We start from the raw sequence: 22,851 nt of genomic DNA, 5'->3' as shown, positions 1-22,851 counted from the left end.
ACTGATGGAAAAGTGAAACCCTGCTGTTCGTGGATGAATAAAAACAGCAGGTGGTTCAAAGGGGAGAAATATGTACTGACCTGTGTTATGACTATAGTTGCTGGCACTGGTCTGCTGAAGCTGCTCCTCAGTCTGGCAGCTCTGGTCTCTGGTCTCAGTGGTAGTGCCCCCGTGGTGATCGGGCTCAGGTAGCAGAGGGGGAATGGGTTTCCACAGACGCTTGGCCTGGGCTGCAGAGTCCTGAAAGTCCATCGGCATTTCCCTCTGGTCCCCGTTCTCGGACTGAGCAGTTGTCTGGAGTTGGGCTTGGTCTGAGGACTGGTCTCCTCCGTGGGGCTGCTCCTGTGTTGCATGCTGAGTCTCTGAGTGGAACTGGTCATCCTCCATCTCTGCCTGACCACCACTCTGCGGGAGCAAAACCATTAATATAGCATTGGCTACAGAAACAGGACAACAAAACCGCTGCCGGGAAATAAATATCAACATAGGAAAGACATTACTCCGATTGTTATGTAAATGTTATGTTGTGTCATTTAGATGTCGAATTTTTCAATGCCCCCCTTTTTTAAGAAAAGGACACTGATAAATAAAAATGTAATGGCTAATGATTATCAATAGAAAGAAAAAAGGTTGCATCCTCATTTAGAAATAAGGATAATTTCATAAGGGGGCGTGTTGCTGCCATGTCTCCTGAGCATGCAGAGACATTGCAGAGGGACATTAACCTTGTCCAGCACAGCCACCCTTCAGCAGAAACGTGACCTCACATCAGCACTTCAGTGTTTACACTTTTCATCCGTTTGTGCAGAGTGTGATGTGAGAGGACTTGTGTCTCTTGTTCAGACCTATTTGTTTCTCTAAGTCCCCAATCTATTCTCCTCTGCCACCCGCCAATATATCCTAATTTGCTCTGTCTCTGTCAGACTCACTCCTTGTGTCCCCTCCTGCCCTTGAGGGATAAATGACTTCAGCGCTCAGGCACATTACAGCAGGACAAGTGGGCCACTTGGGAACCATGTGAGCCCCATCCGTACAAACACAAACAAACACGATGCATACCACGGCATAAACAAATGCACATGCTCAATGAAGCCGTATGATCAGTGCAACACACATACACATAACCTGTAACAACCAGTGAAATGGTTTTATCTGAAACGAGTGACTAATGGTCCTGTGTGTAACCTCACTGCAAACACGTTTCTTTGTATAGAAAAGACGCAAAAATTCATTTCTAAATCACTGTTAATAAATGACAATTTTTGGAAATCAGTGCAGCTGATGCCGTTTTATTTCTGGTCGATAAATGTGGCCGATTCTGTATATTTCTGCATATTTAAAATAGAAAATAATAAAATAATACTTAAATATTGAATACACAAATCAAGTAATCAAAAACGAAATGTATGACAGCTTCTTAGAACATGTGTACATTTGTATTAATAGGAAAGATTTGGGCCAATTATTAAATAATAAAGGGCTGATGCAGGTTACACAAAAGACACAAAAGGGAGGTGTGTAAAAAATGCAATCACTATCCAAGAAACAACTAATTTTCACTTAATATAAAGTGGAGTGGCTACAATTTTCAGTTTCATGTGCTCATTGAAAGCACAGTGTATGTTAACCTAGAACAAAGAACAATGGTATGTGGGTGCTGGAGTTCTCTCCGAAATGTGACTGTTACATGTGATAGTTGCTTCTCACACACACAGAATTGTTTTCCACACTCAGTGAACAGTGAATATGAGACAGACTGGACAACAACATCCAGGCATTCTTGTCTATTTTGTTGTTTTTTGTTCAGTACCTGTCTGCGGCGACAGTGAGAGCTCTTCCTCCCAGACGACTTCTGGACCTTCACCATGATGCCAAGACTGGCTGCTGCGCCACGCGTTCACTACCAGCTCACACCTGTAACCTGCAACAACAGCCCACATGAGCCTCACACACAGGACGGCACTCAATGAATGAAGCACCACTGCAGCTCACTGTGTTATTAAGACACACAAGGCTTGTTTACATCTGTAGCAAAGCATTGTTTATCAGATTTCATAGACGTGAGAAATGACAGAGGTAGAGCATGAGGCCCCAGTGCAGGATCCTGCTCTCGGATCCCCTTGATTCAGCCGTTGACATCAGCAAAAGAAAACAAAACGACCCTCGAAAATCAACAAGTAAATGTGCAAGACAGAGAAAAACCACAAAACAGACAAGTACATTTGCATGCTGGTGAGCAAGTACTTCATATTATTGTGTCGCTATTTGGGATAAGCTGATACAAATCACTGGGTAGGGTATCAGTAAAATGTCTGCCACACTGCACAAATTATGTCAGCTCTGTGGAATTATCTTAAGACGCTGAAACGACTTCAATAATAAACAGTGCATCATTTCACTGTGTGATGTTGTGGCTCGTTTATTTTATTATTTGTCTATTTTCCTCTAAGTGGGCTCATTTTCCAAAAGACTCCATTCCATTTAAACTGAATTCTTCTTGCAATCAGCAGAGGGAACACTTAATGGCTAGTCACTATATTATTATTTCCTGGTTGGCAGGAAAACCCGGGAAAATTTTTATGTTTTCTTTTAAAAATGTCATCTATGATTGATACCCCAGGTTGTGGTGTGAAAACAAGACAAAAAAGGTGCTATCAAGCCATTCCTGATCACAACGCTGACACGCTACACTGTTATTAATGTACATGTAGACAATAAGAACATTATTATTAGATATTTCTTTTACTCTGCTCGCCTCACATGTTTCAATTTACAAATACAAAAAGTAACTCATTAAAAAGATGCTGCTAATTATTCATCACGCATCTGCTAGAACACTGCCAACATATAAAACCCACAGGACATTTCGACACTGATATTTCTAGTTAAAACATGTATAATGCATTACGAGGCACACGGCACACATCTCACCCGCTGTGAAGTGCTTAGAAACCATCAGGCCACAAACGGATATCTAAATATAACACACACAACCACATATTTTAAGGTCATGTAAATGCTTCTCTCAATTTCTAATTTGGTTCCTGGTCCATATTTGCTGGCAGGACAATTCGACTAATGTTAGATGCACTATTACTCTGCATTACACACTGTCTCTGTGTGCATTCATAATGAATACCTTAATGGGTATATAGAGCAGCTTAGAGTGAACAGGACCACTGTTGTTGCACATACACCACTTTCCATTTTCCTTTTCTCTGGAACTGTATGCAAACAAGTATTATGGTTAAAACACAACACATTCAGAATGCTTCATGCACCACGTCCATGAAGCTTCCTCATTACAGTTCCACGGACACGGTCTTGATATGATGAGCCAGTGCACATGCATCACTATTGATGAGGACACTTAACTAAAAGCATGTGCTCCGTCTCATGTTTTATGTATACTATAGCATTGATGATGAAATAACATTTTGTTGGTGCCCTCTAGTGGCCGTCTAAGATAGACATTTTTGATCAGATAGACTGGGCCGCAGCCACCTGACACCTCACCCGAGCACATATCCACTGGCTTGGCAGAACATGTATGAGCAGAACTGAGGCATGCTGAGCTGCCGTCATTTTTTTTATGATTCCTCGTCTTTTGTGATACCTGTGATAGCAGACTTGTGACAGGTGCCAGAGACAGGAGCTGGGGATGACACGCTGTGGAGATTTGGAGCAAGCACACAGCAAAACAACGGGGACTGAATAAGAGAAAGGGAAATAATTGATTTCTTATTAGAATAAATATAGGAATCAGGAAATTTGACAGAAAAGGAAACAATGACTCACAATTTCCCTTGCAGAGGTTTAACCTTCACCTTCTGTTAAGTGCTTTAATACCGACAGTGACAAATAAGTGTGACTGTGATCTCAACACCTCCATCATAGCCGTTGCTGTCCTTTGTATTTCGACTAATGCTCCAGCAGAGGGAGACAAAGCTTCCACTCATCAAAGCATTTGTTTTTTTAGTTGAAAAGTTGTTGTTGTCTTTTGGGTGATGTCTCCAAACGACAGGTCATGAAACAACGGCAACAAACAAAATAGACAACAGCACACGGGTGGGTTACCCCAACACAACACACTCAGTACTGGAACACAAAACCGGGTAATATTTCACAACTTCACCAAATTATCTGCCAGGTCAGACTGCTCTATTGATCGGAAAATGTAGAACTTTGCAATGTGACAGCTGTGTAAATCATGTTATCACACAGGTATGAAACTACACACAAAGCCATCACTGTAATTAGAGGCAGCTTTGAGGGAAATTTAAAGCAAAAACAAGGCGTCTACACCTGAATTCTGTGATCCCTGAGTGAGAACTAAACAATGGTGAAGATTTGTTTCATCCAGATGTTTTAATTTCTGGGGCATCTTTAAATCACTATCGTATTGAAACAACAGTAAGTGTTACATAGAAAGCAAAGCCAGGTTCAGCCATTTTTTCCTAAGTGCATGATAAAACAAATAAAACACTATTTTGACATTAAAGCATAAAAACAGGACATTATAATTTATATTTAAAGCACCAGATTCGGGTTGCGATCGCACTTTAAAGTGCACAGTTTGTTCCCAGAGATTTTCTGTCTTCCAAAGTCAGATTAACCATGACCCTCATGTGGAGGATAAAGCGGTAGACAATGAACGAATGAATGAGCGAATAAAGTCAGATTAGGGACAATTCTGTCCCTCTTCATTTAGCACAGAGAGGTAGAAACTAGAGTAGATTTACCTTTGAGGGCAGTAACATTATGTCACATGTATTTTACGCAGGCTTCTCTGAGGCCTCCTAACAACAGGTGCAGGAAAAACAGTGAGCATCAATGAATTAGAGGAAGACACAGGTGAGATGCTGCCGGTGCAGTATGAACTGGACCCTTTATAACTCATTTCTTGACTCAGGTGTTGTCTGTTGAGATGAACTGTTTTTACGATAGTACATTTCAAACAGCGCTGTTAGGTTGAACATTATTTATACTCGCGCAAAATTAAAAGCAGGCATAATGATGCATTATGCACCGTCCCAGGTTCTATTTATATCAGAGAGGGGAGATTAACACTAGTCATTACCCATAACAGGAAATCTGGATCCTACCAACAAAGTAATGAAACGGCTGCATTTAAAGACAGTGATTTAATTTGTGTTGATATAATACTTAGAGTCATTAATTATCAAAATCAATTGGACCTTTTCTTAACCTTTGTCCTCTTCTGTCAAAGCATATTTGTCAATTAAGTCTCTCCACAGTCTATACAAATACATAACGGCCATAGCTATGGATGTGAGACTGTTAACTCCGCTGGGCCCTGACGACTTGTTGAATGTGTTTCACCTAATGCATGCTGGGATGCAATCTGGAATTCTGAATGGGAATAAAATGTAATGGTAAACCTGTATGGGCGAGTACTTTCAGAAATTAGTTTTACACAGGAAAACTATGAAAAAAAATAGCTTAATCTTGAGATTTCGAGACGCATTTAAGTGCACCATGGCATCTAGAAGCTTACAAATCGCAACTCCAAAAGAAACTACCCCCAGTCTAATTTCTTTGTGAGGAGTGTTTCATTAAAACTTGACAAGCAGCAGTCTGCTAGAGCTGACCCAGGCTTTAAAACCCCTGTGTGGACAATTGTCTGAGAACATATAAGGTACACCACTTCCTTAACTCACTTTTAAAAAGGAGCTCTGTACACTGCAGATGTTTAAAATAAATATTATCCAGCCACAAGTGTGGTTACAATACACTCCCTCACTAACATGAGGGATTCTCCCGTTTCTGTGCAAGTATTGACTCCCGTTCTGACTCAGGCAATCATAGAGAAGGTGTCCTGGGAATTCAAGGATAGAAGTTAATAAACAACTGTTGTTGAGAGGAACACTGGAACAATGGATGAATACTGCAGAAAATGAATACAAGCCTCTTTTTAACAAATGAAAAGGTGAGGAAACACCAAAATGCCGTGGGGGGCATCTGTGGAAAACAAAATCTGAGAATCCCCAAAACAAATTATTTATGGCTACAACTAAAAAAGTCAGTCATTATCTTCTCCCTCTGATACAGCCCCCGAGGCCACTGCCAGATAACTGAACCAGCTTCATGAAGCCACATTTTACCAGACATACAAATTCTCAAAGTCCTGAAACTATTTTCAAAGACATGTCATTTTCAGTTAAAAAAAAACAACAAGCCGACATCAATTTCTCAGACATTTCAAATTTCATCTCACAGAATAATCCACAGCAAACTTATTCTGTTCAGGCAAACCAAAAATCGATTTCATAAAATGTTTCCCATTTGATAACCTGCCTTCTTTAGGATATTTTTTTTTTAGAGGAAACAAATGACAGAAATCCAATTCAGAAGAGCTGAACTTTCGCTTTTGGGAAATAATAGCGTGAATAGGGAGTATTTACAGTATGTAAATGTCAAAATGTCTGCATATAATGAGTGGCGGCAGTTCCTGCCTCCTCATAGTGATTTCCAATGGCTGCATAGATGCGGTCTGACAGGACTTCCTCTTAATGGAGGGACTCCACACACTAACATTGTGCTGACTGCTCACGGACAAACCAGCGATGCCACTTGACCACACGAGAGGATCAGAACAGAACAATAATGTGGCCTAGTGACAGAGTCCCCGGTTCTTCAAATAAACCTTTTCGTAAGAATTCCCCTGCACAGTATTCTTGGAGATAAAGCTGCATTTGCTGGTGTAGAATGTTACATACTCGACTGAGACGTATACAAAGACGCAGGTGCAATGTTCGGCTCAACATTTTAAAACACGTACTTCAGGCAAACAAAGATCAGGACGTTTAGCTGCAATGTTGCATGTCCATAATCTCATCTAACCTGCCAGGCAAAATGAAAAGCACCCAATTACGAAAGTTGAGTGTTTGAATAAAAGTTCGTTTAACAGGACTGATGTTTGGCTTCCTGGCTCGTGCGAGTGCCAAACACAAGTCAAACAACACTCGAGAATGTTAAACATGCTTGACATAAAGTAGCTAATTGGTGCATTTTGGCTGCTGTAAAAATAAATGAAGTATAAATAAAAATGGGGAGGAGCAAACCACGCAAGGAATTTCATTAGTGGCACAACCTGCAACTGTGACGCACCATGTTCGCACATTATTTCACATAGAAATACAACAGCCGGTTCTCAGTGTAGCTATGTCATATGACTATACCAGGAAACTCCCAGACTGTTACTCCTTGCAACAACACACAATTCTCTGCAGAGATTTATCTACACATGGGAGAAGACGCACGTGCATACACACACACACATAGTGTAATATAGAGCTGTGCACAGCCATACACATCCACATTTCCCTAACACACAGAAACAGAGTTCCGTCTCCTTGACAACATCACTTGGGTTTTGTCTATATTTTGTTGCTCATTAAAGTTTACTGCGCTTAAAAAAACAACGTTTTCAAAGCTGCAATAAGCGCCGCGTGTTTTATCAACAATCACTTGCATCACCCAGTTAAATCCACACGGTGGGTAAACAAGAGTTGGATGGATGAGTGCCAAAAAAGAAAATTACCATTGAATCTGAAAGTGATGTAGACACAGACAGTGGGCATTTCCAGGCCAAATGTGGAAGTGCAGCATGTGATTATTTTAAATTAAATCTCTAAAATGACATACAACACATAAAAAAAGAAAAAGCAACGGATCACTTCCTGGTTTGCAGGTAGCCTGCAAACTATCTAACACACTTACTGCGTCACTAGTTGACTAAATTATTGACACTGATTTTGTTGCCTTTTTTAACGACTGGCAGGCAGGTTAATGGTTTTGTTGACAGACTTCACTTGCGCATTCACCTGATGAGCTGACGCGGTGACTGAACACAACGATGTGTCATTACACAGACCGTAATAAATATGCTGACTTGAACTGTTGCAACCGCTCTGGTCAGAACTAATAAAAACCTGGGAAAACATAATGGAGGACGGGAGCGAGGCAGAATTTGAATGTTGTTGTTTTACAAGGGAAATAATACAATAATGTCAGGTTTCTGTAACCCCAAGTCACGCGAGAAAAAATAACAGAACAATAAAACGCTTGTAAAAAAACCTTCAAATAAGAAGATTCAGTCAGGTTCACTCCACCTCTGTTTTTATTTTAGTTCCTTATAACCCACTTTTTTTTCCTTTTTTTTCATATCTATGCTCATGTCCTAGATATCCATTCATATTTCTCCTCAAGGTTGGACTGGCCATCACCACTGTGTAAGAGTTACTTGTGCACTGAAGGTTGTTAGAGATGGGCCGAACCTGATCTGATTATTTCACTTTCAAAAACACGGGGTGAACCAGGTTCTTGTCAAAACCCAATGAAAAATATGTTTCCTATCAATCACATACTAAAATAACAGGTTCAAAGCTGCACCAAGCTGTGCAGCAATTTGGGAACCCTAAATGAAGAAAATAAAAAATAATGGTCACAGTAGCCACAGGTCCACCTGCTGCCATCTGGACTAAATTTACACCTTGGGGAAGTTGTTCCAAAAAGACTGAATCTGGATCCACAGATGGGTTGCCAAATAAATGAGCAGAATTTCGCCCCAGTCTTTTAGTTAAAAAGTTAATGTATACCAGTATTAACAATCAGATATCTAGTTAATGTCACCGAAACTGATTTATTTAACATGTGCATTATGTTTTCAATAACACATAACACAACAGTATATCTCTTGAATATAACTGGGTCACTTATTCAAAATAAACATTAGGTGTTTTAATAAAAAAGGCAGTAAAAAGAGTCAGAAACTTTACATTACTGGACAAATTCGGCCATGATTTATACTGTGAATTGTGGTGTGATGGTTTAAAAGAGGGTACCTAATAAAAAAAGTTTAAAAAAAGTTTGGGGATAAGAGTCTTTTTTTAATCACCGTTCTATTTAAGTACAGGAAAAGGACACACCAAATCCAAATTTAACTAACAAGTATATGATGTGGAGGATAATTTTCCTCAGTATCAACATAACAAATGCTGTATACACTGTGCAAATACACAGTACATAAACACAACATATCATTTTATATTTGCCCTTCAATTTGTGAAATGTGTCTCTGTTTAGTTGTTTTTCTGTCCATACAAGGTTTAATCTCACAATGAACTGGTTTGTTCAACTTTCCTTCAGGACCAAAAGTCAATCTTTAACTATCTGACATGTTATTGTGATAATTACAGCTATCGACTGTTCATGAAACTGACAGTTTTCATCACGTTGTCTTTTTGGCAGCATCAACCAAGCCCTACATATAACATATATAAGCTAAATACAACTAAGCCGATACGTGATTAATCCTCGCGATGTCCTCTCTGACTGATTTTGACGTCTGTAAATATGAGCTTCCTGAACTCCAGTGGGTGAAACTGAACCATGTGCCCAAAAGCGCAACAGCGACAAAATCCAACGTTCGTGGATAAAACGCCCTGTGCTTATCTCCAAACCACAAACGCGTACAGCGATCTGTCCGTGCAACAAACACGACGCGAGTGTCCAACCAATGTTCGAACCATAATCGTGCCTTACTCTCTGCGCTGTTAATAAAAGCTTTACGGTCACATCATCATCACAGTCCAGTGGAAAGACATTAATCCACGCGTGAGCGACTCCACAGTGGCCACATGGACCGAGCACCATGAGGGACGCCAGGACGGATAAACTCCTCTCCCCGTGGCCTGTAGAGCCCTTCGGCAGGTTTAACCAGACTGTGTGTGCTCGCATCCACTTACGCATCCCTGGCAGTGAGCTGGAAACGCAGCCATCCCGAATAAACGAGGCGGTCTTCCGCGTTTGACACACGGAATCCCAAGTCGGTGCACTACAGGAGAGTGGAAGCGCACGGTGATTGTTGCCGCCCGAGTCCCTGTCTATTGGTTCCCTTTCAGCTGGGGCAGCGTCAGCACACACACACACACACAGTCTCCATTTGCAACTCCATCGCCCCCCATGGGCGTGCGAGGCCGCGGGCTGTGACGCAAATGGCACTGGGTGATTTGCAAATGACATATCTACCCAATTCAGTGCCGTCGCGACAGAAACGGGTCCATTTCACATATTACACACGTAATGATCCATCCGATGGTGGGTGACGGGTAAATAAAGGCTGATGAGCAGTTTGCTCTGCGAGGATGCGGTTGCATAACTCAGGAAACTTAATACAAATGTGCACGGAGTCAGTGATGTGCTGTATCCGTGGCTGATGTTTGTTTGTTGTTTCGATTTGATCGTAACGGCCTGCACCGTGACGCTCGGCGCACCATCGGTGCTCGACTTTTGGCCAAAGGAGGAACCAAACAGAGCGAATGTGCAGCAGGAGCAGAGTGGCCTCGCTGTGGTGGATGTGTGGTGGCCAGTGCTAGGACGCATGCACGTCGCTGACGGGGAGAGACAGGACAGCCAGAGAGAGTGGGACTTAAGGACCGCATTCACAGACCATAAAAGGGCCCACATGAATACTATTGTGCTCTTTTATCCAAGACTCCCCAACTATTTACAAAAGGTTGGCCAACACACACAAAAAAATATCGCGGCGAAATGGTGGCGGCGGTTACAGCAGCTGCCACTGTGCTCTCTGCGCAAAGCAGCAACACAATCATTGCGCAGCGCCGGACTTCCCCAGTTTTGTGCAAACTATGTGGTTCGTCCAAAAGACTTTTATTTATTTTTTTATCTCATTCAGCCTACCTCGTCTGGCAAAGGCAGCGAACCAGCGCGCAGGGCAGTCGCCGTTCTCATGGCACGATTTGCATCGCCCCCATTATCCCCGAAAATCTCCTTTTACACGGTTATATTGTCAGACTAAAACGCCACTATTTTGAGCAACAAAGGGACAGCTTAACGTGATCAAAGGAAACGCTAAGTATAAAGTGCACCTTTCAAGCTGTAACAGAGAGGCCCCTCGCAACGATTGCAGCGTGGAAGTGGAGTGCGGCGTAAAAACGAGCTAACCCGAATAAAATACACACAAAGACAAGGTGCAGCACACCCATAAATGCGTCCATCACCACCCTGGTAATAACATTAAACCATCCCCGGTCATCTAGATTAGCCTAAAGCCGCGGAAGATGGCATTATTATGAATGTAAAACGCTGCGTTTTGCGGCTCCGTGCCACCTTTTCCAAGAAGCAGCTTGGCGCACAGGACCGGTGACCCTTCCATCTTTGCGCGTCCTTCTACCGAGCGAAATCGCCAACTATCTCATATTTGGTGATTTACTGTTGAATACAACACGTTGCAGTAAGCGATTTGATCTTAAGGGGCCTAAACGCCACACGGAAAGGCTGCTACAAGTCTCTGAAACTATTCCTCTCCCCACCGCGGCCAAGCAGAAACAAGAGGGCGATGACGCCATTTTCTGCAAAAACAACCATGCTCGTGAAGCCAGAGCGAAGGTGGTTTCGTCCGCTCCGCAGCCATCCAGCCGCACCAAAACGCTTTAAAATCAGGTCCTTACCTTGGATCTCGTTGATGGGTGGTGGAATCGTGTGTTTAAAGGGGCTTAACTGCAAACCCGAGGCTACTTCGTGTCCGGTGATCGTTTATTTCGCCTCCCAGCGTCCCCGGTTCACTCTGAACAAGTTCCTCTGCGAGCCGCTGTCTTTGTGCACCCAGAGGAGACTCAGCATTAAACCAGGCTCTGCGCAAAGGTGCACCCGCTATGTCCAATTCTAGCTGAAAATGCCGTCAATCAATGGCGACATCGCGAGAAAGGGATAGAATAAGACCTATTTTAATGAACCAAAGTTTTATATTTATCCAACTTTTATCTACAGGCCACAATTATAGCGCTGTTTTGTCGCCCAAAACGCGCAACCGTGTGAGCACACACAGCTCTCCATGAGTTCACGACGCAAACGCAAAATGAAGCAGGGGTGGTCACACCTTCCCAAAACTTAACGCAGCTGACAAAATACTTTTTATGATGAAATGTATTCAGACGTTTACCTCATCGCCAGAGAAGAGTCAACTATGGGTCGTATTTACTGTGGAGTTTTCGAACATAAAGATGTGTTTTATTCTGGTTAAAATGGTTAAAATATTAAGTGGCTGTAGCCTATATTTGTTATTATAATAAAAACACATTTAACTACTGGCTCATACTTGGTAACAGTTTCTCCACATTCTCCTCACACACGAATCTCCTTTTGCGTGATTTATGGAAGAAGTTTATGATATTTAACTGGTCAAACATCACTTCCCACACTATACAAATAAGCACATGGAAATCCATGTGACTCATTTTACTGGTCATTCAATAAAGACCCTCCAGGGAACCTTTATTGAAACTTTAGGCAACTGATTGAGATAAAGTTATCTTTATAAATGCTGCCTCAAGTGTCTATTCACAATCCAAAGATAACTTATTGTATTTGAAAGACACAAGTGCAACTGAATCAATGAATATCCGAATAAAGTGTAGTGTGATTGATATATTGATTATATGGTTAGCTCAATAAATTAGCACATTGTTATACTTTACTTACAGTATATGTACATGTACATCATGCACCAAATGAAGTTGTGCTTTATTTATCAAATGATCTACTGGACATGCCTGGTTTACATATTAAAAAGTAAGAGTAAACGTCACTAGATTGATAAGAAATTTAAATAGCATGCACACATTTGCTCTTGTCACAATTAATGTGAACTGGATCATGGAGGCAATTTGTTATCTTAAAAAAAGTGAGTCCCATATAAAATGTATGAGAACCAGAGTTTAAGTTATGTGCCTTACACTCAAGGTTTAAAAAAATTAAAATAATATTCACGTGATAAATAGTGTCTAATGCACTTTAATTTACTAGCTATATATTTAGCTCATGGCTAACTTGTTAGCTTAGCTAAATTAGTTCATCAAATGTTTAGCCTCATTTACTTTCACTACTACTTTTTCACTACAACGTTTAACATATTTAAAACAAACAAAACACAGTCAACTATGAAAACACATAGTGTTTTGTCACTTTATATCATAACAATTACAGTTGTGGGAATGTTTCTGTCCAACAAATACAACTTTATGCCATTTCTCACCAAAGCTAGTTAGCTTACCTTCAAAGGCCCAGCAACAGCTGCAAGCATAAAACAGCTAGATTAGCATTATTATTATTATTATTAGTGTTATAATTATTATTACTTCTAATAATATAATATAATTCCTCTAATCTACAGTTTTATTAAGTTAAAGCACAGTATACTGTAATGTACAGTACAGTACAGTTATAGTTTATGAAATGAGTAACTTCAGGTTAAAATATAAACTTAAAAACGACCTCATACAAAGATAGCAAACCCTTACCTTGTTTCCGAATGAATAATCCCCAAAATGATATTTAGACTTAAGGAATGTAAAATAAAGAAACTATAACAACAGCTGAATTAAGCATGAAACAGACTAAAGCTAAATTACCTGACTTACTAACTGATATTAAGGTAATTAGTGCCAGCTGCATAGTTTTTGGGTCTGTGTGACAAAACCAGCACAATATATTTTTTGGTATGTAGTCTGGTAGAATTTGGATAAACATTAATTTAATTATATATGTGTATATATATATATGTATTCCATGTCTATAATGCAGCCAATAGTGGTTCACTCGAGAAGGGAACCTTGGATAGGAAAGTGAAAAATAAACTTTGGTAACTAGCTTTTTTTATTATTATTTTTTTCCCAATGTTTGTTGTCCTCTGGTTATGTTACACAACAGAAATAATAATAGTATAAAGTCAGTATTAAACTTTTTGATGAATTTAGTTATTTAAAGGAAGTTATCAAGAACTCACATTTAGAAGTAATAACTGAACAATTGCTTTAAAAATAATAATAATTATGACCCAATGTAGATCAGCGGTTGTCAAACTTTTTATATCAAGATCAAAGTCAGCTACACTTTTCACAGGAGGCAGATCTATTAGCAATAAGATCATTTGCTCTCTCATCATCATCCTCTTCCTCACATATACTTCAGACACTGGTAAAGTGAAATAAGATTAAGCTGGAGCGAGAGATAACTTGACTCTCATTGTTGTTTGTTTCATTTTCAATGCACTCAAAGCAAAATTCCACATACCCTGATATATACAGTAGAACAGAATTTAGAATTTCCTCTAAAGTACCACCAGAGATAGCTTGTGTACCACTGGTGGTACACGTGCCACCGTTTGAGAGCGACGTAGATAATTAAAAAATGAAAATTAAAAACATTGGGCAGAATAATCAGGGCAACCAATTAATTAGTCTACCTCTTATGGGAGCACCTGGTCCGTAACAACGTTAGAAGCTTTCTCTGAAGAATGTCACCATTAGCGGGAAAACTGAGGACCTGGCAACCCAAGCGACCCCATACAATGGCTGTGGTCAGTGGTGTGAAAGAGAGGAGGAGGCAGAGACGGTGTTATTATTGATGAGAACATGAGGTGCAGGGTTCATGTGTTCAACACTGTGACGTGACTGATTTCTAAGAGTAAAACATGGACTTCAGTGGGATAATAAGCAGCCAAATAATGACATCCAAAAGTATTATAAGGACATGCATTCCTATGGAGTAACACACAAATAACACACATCATAGTATTGTTATTCATACTTTTGAAGGCCTGAAAACTATCTACCAAAACAAAAACACAATAAATGATTTCTTTTTATTCATTAACAATTTGTGCTTTTCTTTAAAAAAAATAGTTTTATCTTAAATCTATTACCCTTATGGTTATATAGTTGTCCTATATTGTGTGTACGCACAGCTCCATGTTTTAGACACTAAAGCATGTGTTGGGAAAACAATATTAGCCAAAAGCCTCTAAATGAAATGAAGTAAATCCAATAGACGTCCCAATGAGACTACTATACTTGTCAGGTTTGAACTCTTTAAGTGTATTTAAGAAGAAAATGTCGCACTTATGCAAAGCCAATAAACAACTTCACGCAGAAGAGGATTACATTTTAATTTGGACATGTTGACACCTGTTGTATCTTTCGCTTAAAATCTTTAAATAAGTCCAATAAAGAAAAACACTAAAGTTCCAAATGTTTTGATGGGGAGGAATCTATAATCCCTACCAGTTGTTTTTCTCTCCCTTTGGTCTCACGAGAGCTCCCAACAAAAGGTGCCCACCACTATCGCCTATTCACAATTAACTAAAGCACTAAAGTATTATTCCATTATCATAAGAATGCTGTTTGCAATGGGGGAGAAACTCCTCAGCATTCATGGACGTGACCGAATGGAACCTAGAGCTTTTATCTTCCCTGGGTACATGCGGGCTGCATTTATCACACCGCACGGTGACGTATGGCCACTTTTGTGCATAAATAATTTGTTTACACTGGTAATTTAAAAAGCCTGTTTGTAATTATTGCACAGGGGGCTACAAGTGGGCCTTGTTTGGAGGGATGTGAGATAACATTTGACCTCTATTATTATTATTATTATTGTTAGTTGGGACTTTTCAAGAGGGATCCAAATAAAAATAAATGATAAATCTGAAACTTACTTCCCAGCGTTGCCAGTCAGGCTTCTTATGCTGAATTCAGAGGTCGACCTTTGCAGTAATCACAGCTGCTTGTAAGTGCTGCTTGATGAGATGATAGGTCGTGTTAGAGGTGGATCTGGCCACAAGGTGTCAATGTTGTAGGGTTTTTTGTTTTTTTTATCTTTACTTTTTTACATCCTGCCTGTCAGTCATTTCATTCAGCTCCATTAATGTAAACAGCACCACAGAGGGCGATGGATAGGAAGGAACAGCCTGCTGGATGTCAGGCTCAAATACATCTAATTGGATGCCGTGATTTGTCTGCATAGTGATGATATATGGCAGCGGCAGCCATCTGTGCGTGTGACAGCTATAGCCGCTTTGACATAGATGTGTGTAATTTTAGACTGAACACACCGGGTTCCAAGTAAAAGCACTGCGACTTCCATATCCATGAAAATATAATCAGAATGAGTTTCTTGTGTGTAAGTGAATCACTTTCGATTCAAAATTAGGGCCCACACACCCTTAGTGGTACTAAAATTTCTTTAAAAAGCAGATACGTAGCTTTTCCACTGTTCTTAGCCCTTCCCTTGGTGACATAATATGCTCTGTGCACAAGCTTCATTTTAAACAGAATCAGAGTTCTAGCTCCTGTATTGCCTAGATAGAAAGAAGTAAATGTATGTTTTAGGGCTGAACTATTTACTTTTAAAAGAAACAAATGATAACGTGAGTGACGCAGCCAACTTTCTTTCATTTTCAGGTTTTTTCTTAACCTTAGTCCTGATCTTTGGCACACCTGAGGACAAGTTATCTTGCCTCTTCCTGTCAGTGTCGAAACCTCCACCCCCTCATAACAAGGGACGATATCAAAAATGACACGGGCAGCAGTTCTTCATCTCTTGATTATAAATACTAATTGTATTTGCCTCGCTGAGACACCCTCTCTCTGGGGTCTACGGTCACATTTAACCCAGTCCTGAGGACTAATTAGGCACGAGCACTTGCATGGACGTTATGAATGACTTGCGCTGTCTGGAAAATGGATGTCAAATTCATTTTGGAACATTAACAGGAGACAGTTGCTGTTGGTATCATTACAAAACTGTTAAAAAGAACAAAAACAAACCAGGTAATAACAAATCAAAAGCTCAGGAGTAAGTGAATGTGTGTGTTGTGCTTTGGGGCAATTTGTGGACTGACTGGATGAAGCGGTGATGAATTCTCTAAAGCAGGTTCTCCACTGTTAACAACAACATAAAACCAGAGCTCTAAAGCGATGACATGTCACTGACTAGCCCGACTATCAAGACACAATCTTTTGCTTTCGGAATCAATATCTTACTTCAAGGTGTTGTATATTTACCACAAGTTTCCGTTGTGTGATTCAAATGCTGCATTACAAGCCATTAAGCTACGTAAATAGATGATAAAGGGTGCAATAAATGGAATCACTTTGTTCTCACAAGCATCTGGGGTGGGGGGGGGCTCCCCAAAGCTCACTTGATTTTTCACCCAATTACATGCTCCACAAAATGTGTTTCTGGCTTCATTTTCTTCCCATCATAGGTAATTTCCTGCGGGCTTCAGGAGTCAAGAGAGCAAATAGTGTGGTTTTTTTTGTGTGTTCACAGAAGCTCGAGCTGGACGTTAACCTAGAAAGTCATCCTGCTGTGGAGAGGACGACGCTTTCATAGTCAAGGGTCTGTGTTCAAAGTTCACTAAAAACCACGATCCACAGTCGATCCTGGCCTGTTCATTTAATTTGGATGTGCACACACACACACACTTTCTGTAGTTTGTACAGAGATCAGCGAGGCTATTCAGGAAGTAAGAATAGAAGGAATAGCCACCTGTGGGCGACTCTAGTGTTGGAAAAAAAGAACTTAGATTGACTGGAAGTCTGTGGGAAAAAGTATTACTTTTTGTCCCCTGAGGAGTTAAAGGTTGCTGGTTCAGGTCCTGCCTTACTGTGTTGTGTTGTGATTTTCTTCGGGTTCTCCGGTTTCCTCCCACAGTCCAAAAACATGCTGAGGTTAATTCAGTGGTTTGCCAATCCCGGTCCTCCGGCACCATTGTCCTAAATTGTTTAAAGCCTGCCTCACACTGGAGGATAACTGGCAGGACTCCGGTCACGATCTGGCACATCCGACAATCGCAGGTGCCTTCCGATTTTCATCTGATTTTAACAGATTATCAGGCCAAATGATCCTGTAGTGTGAGGGATCAACAGACGTGATTTTAACGTCACAGGACGCAGCAGAGTCTTCCCAGTTTCAAATCAATGTAGGTATCGTAACCACTGAGAGCGAGGTGACCCGGGAAATGAACGTTGCGTACTCTTAACAGCTATTAACTTAATGGTCCGCCTCCATGTCTGTTTATATTCTGAAATCACATTAAATCACACCAGTTTCTGTGAGATCCCAAATCCCTGGAATCCCTAAGTGTGTAGTCTTGCGTCTTGACTGGATCGTCTGGTCTGTGCCGCTGTCGTCTTGTGTCCGCGTTCACCTACGTTTTTTAAAATCAAGTCAGCTTCAAAAAAACCCTCTGGCGTGGGACAGGATTTAGATGTTTCCCCTGCTCTAACACACCAGATTCAAATAGTCAGCTCGTCACCAACAGGGACAAATCTAATACATGTAGGACACGGGTCCCTGAGGGCCAGGGTCAGGGAACACTGGGTTAATTGAACTCTCTAACTTGCCCACAGGTGTGACTGTGCTTGTCTCTATATGTTGACCCCTGCGATGGACCTGTGACTTTTGCCCCTACGTCAGCTGTGATCGGCACCAGCAGTCCCGCGAGCCTCATGTGGAGAATAAAACGGTAGACGGCGAATGAATGAATGAATGAATGAATGAATGAATGTTCCAATTTAGAGGCAAATGGATGATAAAGCGTCCACACGGTTGTAGTGGTTGGCACTGTTGCCTTTGCAGCAAGAAGACCCGGTCGGAAAAAGGGCCTTTCTGCATGGAGTTCCATCGTCCAAAAACATGGAATATGGGGATTAGGCAAATTGGACACTCAATTGACTGTGAGTGTGAGAGTGGATGGTAGTTTGTCTCTATATGTGGCCCTGGGATGGACTGTGATGGATCTGTCCAGGTTGTACACCGCCTTTCCACCCTATGTCAGCTGACACTGGCACAACACCCCCCCGCGACCCTCATATGGATGGAGGATAAAACAGTAGAGGAAGGATGGATGGATGACAAAAGCAAATCGCATGTTGCTACTTGATCTAGTAAGGTAGAAAGTAGTAATACAGTTGCGGGACTAAATCAACAAGTGTTCAACCCCTTCTGTGTTCAGGGTTTATCCTCTGTGCGCCGTGATTAGCTGAAATATTATGGCAATCCATCAAAAAAAAAGGACCCAGAAATGTCAACCTGCCTGAGGCTTTACAGAAAAGGTGTGGAAGATTACCACTGTCAGTATGACTGATCCTCTTCATCCACAGGTTCAGCGCAGCAGACCATCCGATATCGCCGTCACTGGAATCGGGCTGCTGAGAAAAAACAAACAAAAGAGTCAAATCTTCTGAATCCTTTGACTTTGGCTTGGAGGCCGTTCTCAAATCATGACAATACAGACGAAGCATCGGGTAAAATTTAAGCAGAGAAATGTGTCAACAACACATATACACTGACAACCCATGAAAAAGCTCTGTTCTCTCTCTCTCTCTCTCTCTCTCCTCTCCGGCAGCAGCAGAAAAACATGTCAGACAGCAACGACGGCTCCTGTCGACAGAACATATTCAGCATGTAAAAATATGACAGAAAACAGACAGTCAACGGTGGGGCTTCCCTTCAAACTTAGCAGCGTAACAGTGAGACAACATCCACTTTCAATCATTTAATAAAAGCGTGAATATAAGACCGTTTCTTTTTACAGCAAGTGTTAAAAGTGTTTGGATAGGAAATGTTTTTTTTTTTTTTTCTTCTGATCTGAACGCAGAGAGAATTAAAACCCCCACATGTTTACAAAGTATTTGTCAGACATTCAAAAGTCACCACAGTTTTGATCAGATACAGAAAAATAATGATAATAATAATAATAATAACAACATTGTGCTGGTTTAGGAACCTTCCCGCCAAGAATATATTTAATGTTTAACTTCTTTTTTTTTACTACTGACGCCATCCTTTAAAAATATAGAGACAGATTCATATCTCAAATATTTATATAAATAGAAATTGATTAAAGATGCGGGCTTTCTTTGTGACAAAGTGCGACGACAAAAGAGAACGGGGGAAGGTTTCAACAAGAGAAGAGAAGAGTCAATACCTCTATAGTTTCAAAGCGACAACAAAATGTACAAACATCCATGAGCTTCATCTTAGTTTTAGCTGCAACCGACTGTAACTTTCTCATTCCTATTGCTATCAACACTGAGTCAGAGAACGTCTCCTTAGTGCAACGAGATCACAATCTTTGATGTGTCACGAGAACACACCGAGCTGGATTTATTTTCTTTCTGCCTGTAGGGCAATGCGAGAGCCACCTACTCTCAAGGAAATCTGCTGGTCTTAGATGGTCGAGTTTAACATGTGTGAGCATCCACAGGTGGCAACAAGCTTCAAAACAGAGGGAACGAGTAGAGGGGGAAAAACAGACATTTACACTGTGAAGTACCATGTGCATCAACAGGGAAAAACAAAGATCACACAGTCAGTGTCGCTAAACTGATCCCAAAAAACCCAAAACGGTTAGACGTCACCAATCAGGCTGTGAAGACGATTCAGATTTGAATGTTTTAGGGGGAAAAAAAAACAAAGGGTAGAACCACAAGCAAACGGGAACGTGGGGCTCTTTATACAAACCATAGGCTGGTTTCACAAAACCAACACCTTTACATTAAATTACATCAGACGCACATTGTATGGGTGGCATGAACTAGAAATGAGAGGATCTTCGTGCGTTCCCTGAATAGTCACTGTGAGAATTCAGATACATCAGTCTTGAATTGAATCCGCTTTCAGTACAAAAATTGATTTTCTGTCCAGTGGTAAGTTTTTCTGCCTGACCAGAAAAGAGGAACTGCAAAGGGTTCAAAGAGAGGTTACTTTCCAATGTTTTTTATACAGTTAATCATCCTAACAAAAAATATTCTTTAGAAAGACTTAAACGACGAGAGAGGTCGTAAATATCCCGATCAGCACACGAGCGTCGAGCCCCCGACCTTGTGCTCAAGAGGACGCAGAATAATAAAACCACACTGACGGAATAATTTATATCTCCCGCAACAACTCCGACTTCCATTAGGTTGCTGTTGTTTTGCAACAAACGACCACTAGAGAGTGCACAAAAAATAAATCAGCATGTCAATCGCATTTCTATTAAAGTGTGGCGTCTAATGCACATAGGAAACATTTTAAAAATTGCAGAATTAAGTATTTTTAAAATGGTTGCTTTGTTTTGGAAAGTCTAACCAGCAAAAGACACCTGACCGACATGGTTCCCTGCGTTTACGGTACAACTTCCTGTGAAAATAGAACATTCGACAACACTAATCTATAACGGGAAGGAGAGCAGCAGCATATAGTACAAGTAACTCTGGAGTTGGGACACAGAATGCAGGACGCAGATGGAAGCTCTCGAGAAATGGATGTGGAGATTTGACTTTTAATTAGAGCTGGGCATAAATATTGGATCATTTTATTACTAATTTGTTTATAAAACAGCTTTTAAGGTGGTGGCAGCAGCAGCAGCAGCAGTAAGCGCTTAGTGAGTGGATTTCATGTGTGTTTGCAGAAAGGATGAAATTCAAAAGGTTTCTTGAACTAATCTTGAAGCTGCTCTCCTAATTTTAACACAATGTAGATTCCGCAGACATCATGAAATTTACCAGGGTCTTTGAATGCATCTCGTTAGCGACTTCTATTTTAGAGAGTTTAGAATATTCAACGAATGATCCCTTTTTTTTTCCTTTCTTTGTTTTGCTTCAGATACCATCCCTAATTAGAACTTGACTAAATCAAATAGTTAACAAAAATTGACCACAGGTTGTTGTCATTTTGCCAACACAGTCTATAAAATGACTTAAACAGAAACCACAGTTTGTGTTACAATCAGCCAACGTGTGCGAGTCGAAACACGCTTAATCTCGGAAGGTTTTAAGAAACCAGACCATCCTCATCAGTTTCATTCAACGCAGGCGCAAGAGGTAAACAAAAAAAAAACATTCCCTCTTCTAGCTCATATTCCATAAAAGGGCACACAATATTAATAAATACAAAAATAATAACAGATATGTACACATTGTATCATAATACTTCTTCAAATTGCCAAAGAATTTTTTTTTTTTTTCCTTTGCTCAAAATGACTCAAACCTTAATAGTCCGTTAGAAAACAAACATTTTAAGAACATAAATTATCATACAAAAAAAACCAAAACATCCAACACCATCGTAAAATCAAAATTCCTTTTTGGGTGCAAGTCCTGACACATATTACTAGTTACAAGTTACTTGCAACATTTAAAGCAGATTTAATATATATATATATTTATATATATATAAAAAAATCTTCAAATCGAGTCACACTTCTTCCTTTTATTGAAATTGCAATGCATGATGATGCGGCTCCGTTTGTTTCCTCCCCCTCCCTCGTGTGAACAGGTCCTCGTGCGGCTGTGGAAACGCTCTGGAGTCAAGGGGTGGTAAGTGCACTTTGAATACAGGCATTCTGGGATGGATATGGAAGGAGGAACGGGAATCTGTTTTTTTAAAAAAAAAAAAAAGTGGAGAGAAATGCTGTTGTCTCCTCCATCATTGAGGAGGAGATAAAGACAAAAAGGGGGGGTAGCATAGCTGATATCCGAGTTCTACAGTAGTCGTGTCAGTTAAGTCCTACAACTATATATCTCCCAGAAAAGAATCAGAATGATTCCAGAACACAGGCAAAACAACCAGAAAAAAGAAAAAAAAATCTGATTGTTTTTTTTCTTTAAATTACTCCTCAAAAAATATACAGTGACTTGATTTTTTAGAGGCGATTTTCCCTTTTCATCCATGAAGTTTCCTTTGGATGCCACTTGTCTTTTATTTTGAAAAAAACATCGCACACAGCGGTGCACGGCAGCATTCCATCAAAGCGATCCACACTCAAGGAAAGGAAGTGACTGCCGTGCCGCCGCCCCCCCCCCGCCCCCGTGAGTGAAAATCTCCAGAGCCCTGATGTCACAGCGATGTCCACGATGATGTCGGCGATGTCCGTGGAACAGCGGTGAGGTTGAAGGTCGCCAACAGTGATGAACCAGCTGCCCAACGTTCTGTCCAGGAAACAGGTTCTTGTCAGTGATGCAACTTGGCCTGTGAAGA

The 22,851-nt window shown here is 40.6% G+C and overlaps 2 protein-coding genes across 5 annotated transcripts in view; both read right to left on the bottom strand.

Moving 5' to 3' along the window:
* The window catches only part of znf800b (zinc finger protein 800b), a 31,435-nt gene extending 12,104 nt beyond the window's left edge, over window positions 1-19,331 (bottom strand). Inside the window, exons 1-4 of one of the 4 annotated variants that reach the window (XM_044020566.1) lie at window positions 11,496-11,813; window positions 3,617-3,710; window positions 1,811-1,921; window positions 81-405 (exon numbers count right to left, since the gene is read on the bottom strand). In XM_044020566.1, the coding sequence (XP_043876501.1) occupies window positions 81-405; window positions 1,811-1,867 (382 nt within the window). In that variant the 5' untranslated portion in view covers window positions 1,868-1,921; window positions 3,617-3,710; window positions 11,496-11,813. Of the gene's footprint in view, window positions 1-80; window positions 406-1,810; window positions 1,922-3,616; window positions 3,711-9,770; window positions 10,645-11,495; window positions 11,814-18,955 lie in introns of those variants that run through there. The other 3 variants (XM_044020567.1, XM_044020564.1, XM_044020565.1) reach the window with 3 other exon arrangements.
* Window positions 19,332-19,371: 40 nt separating this feature from the next.
* atxn7l1 (ataxin 7-like 1) overlaps window positions 19,372-22,851 on the bottom strand; it is a 33,419-nt gene continuing 29,939 nt past the window's right edge. The window contains exon 13 of the mRNA XM_044020571.1: window positions 19,372-22,842. Within this exon, the coding sequence (XP_043876506.1) occupies window positions 22,825-22,842 (18 nt within the window). The 3' untranslated portion in view covers window positions 19,372-22,824. The remainder of the gene's footprint in view (window positions 22,843-22,851) is intronic.

Source organism: Solea senegalensis, linkage group LG3 (genome assembly GCF_019176455.1).
Source record: "Solea senegalensis isolate Sse05_10M linkage group LG3, IFAPA_SoseM_1, whole genome shotgun sequence".
Taxonomy (NCBI): Eukaryota; Metazoa; Chordata; class Actinopteri; order Pleuronectiformes; family Soleidae; genus Solea; species Solea senegalensis.
This window is presented reverse-complemented; position numbering and strand designations above follow the sequence as displayed.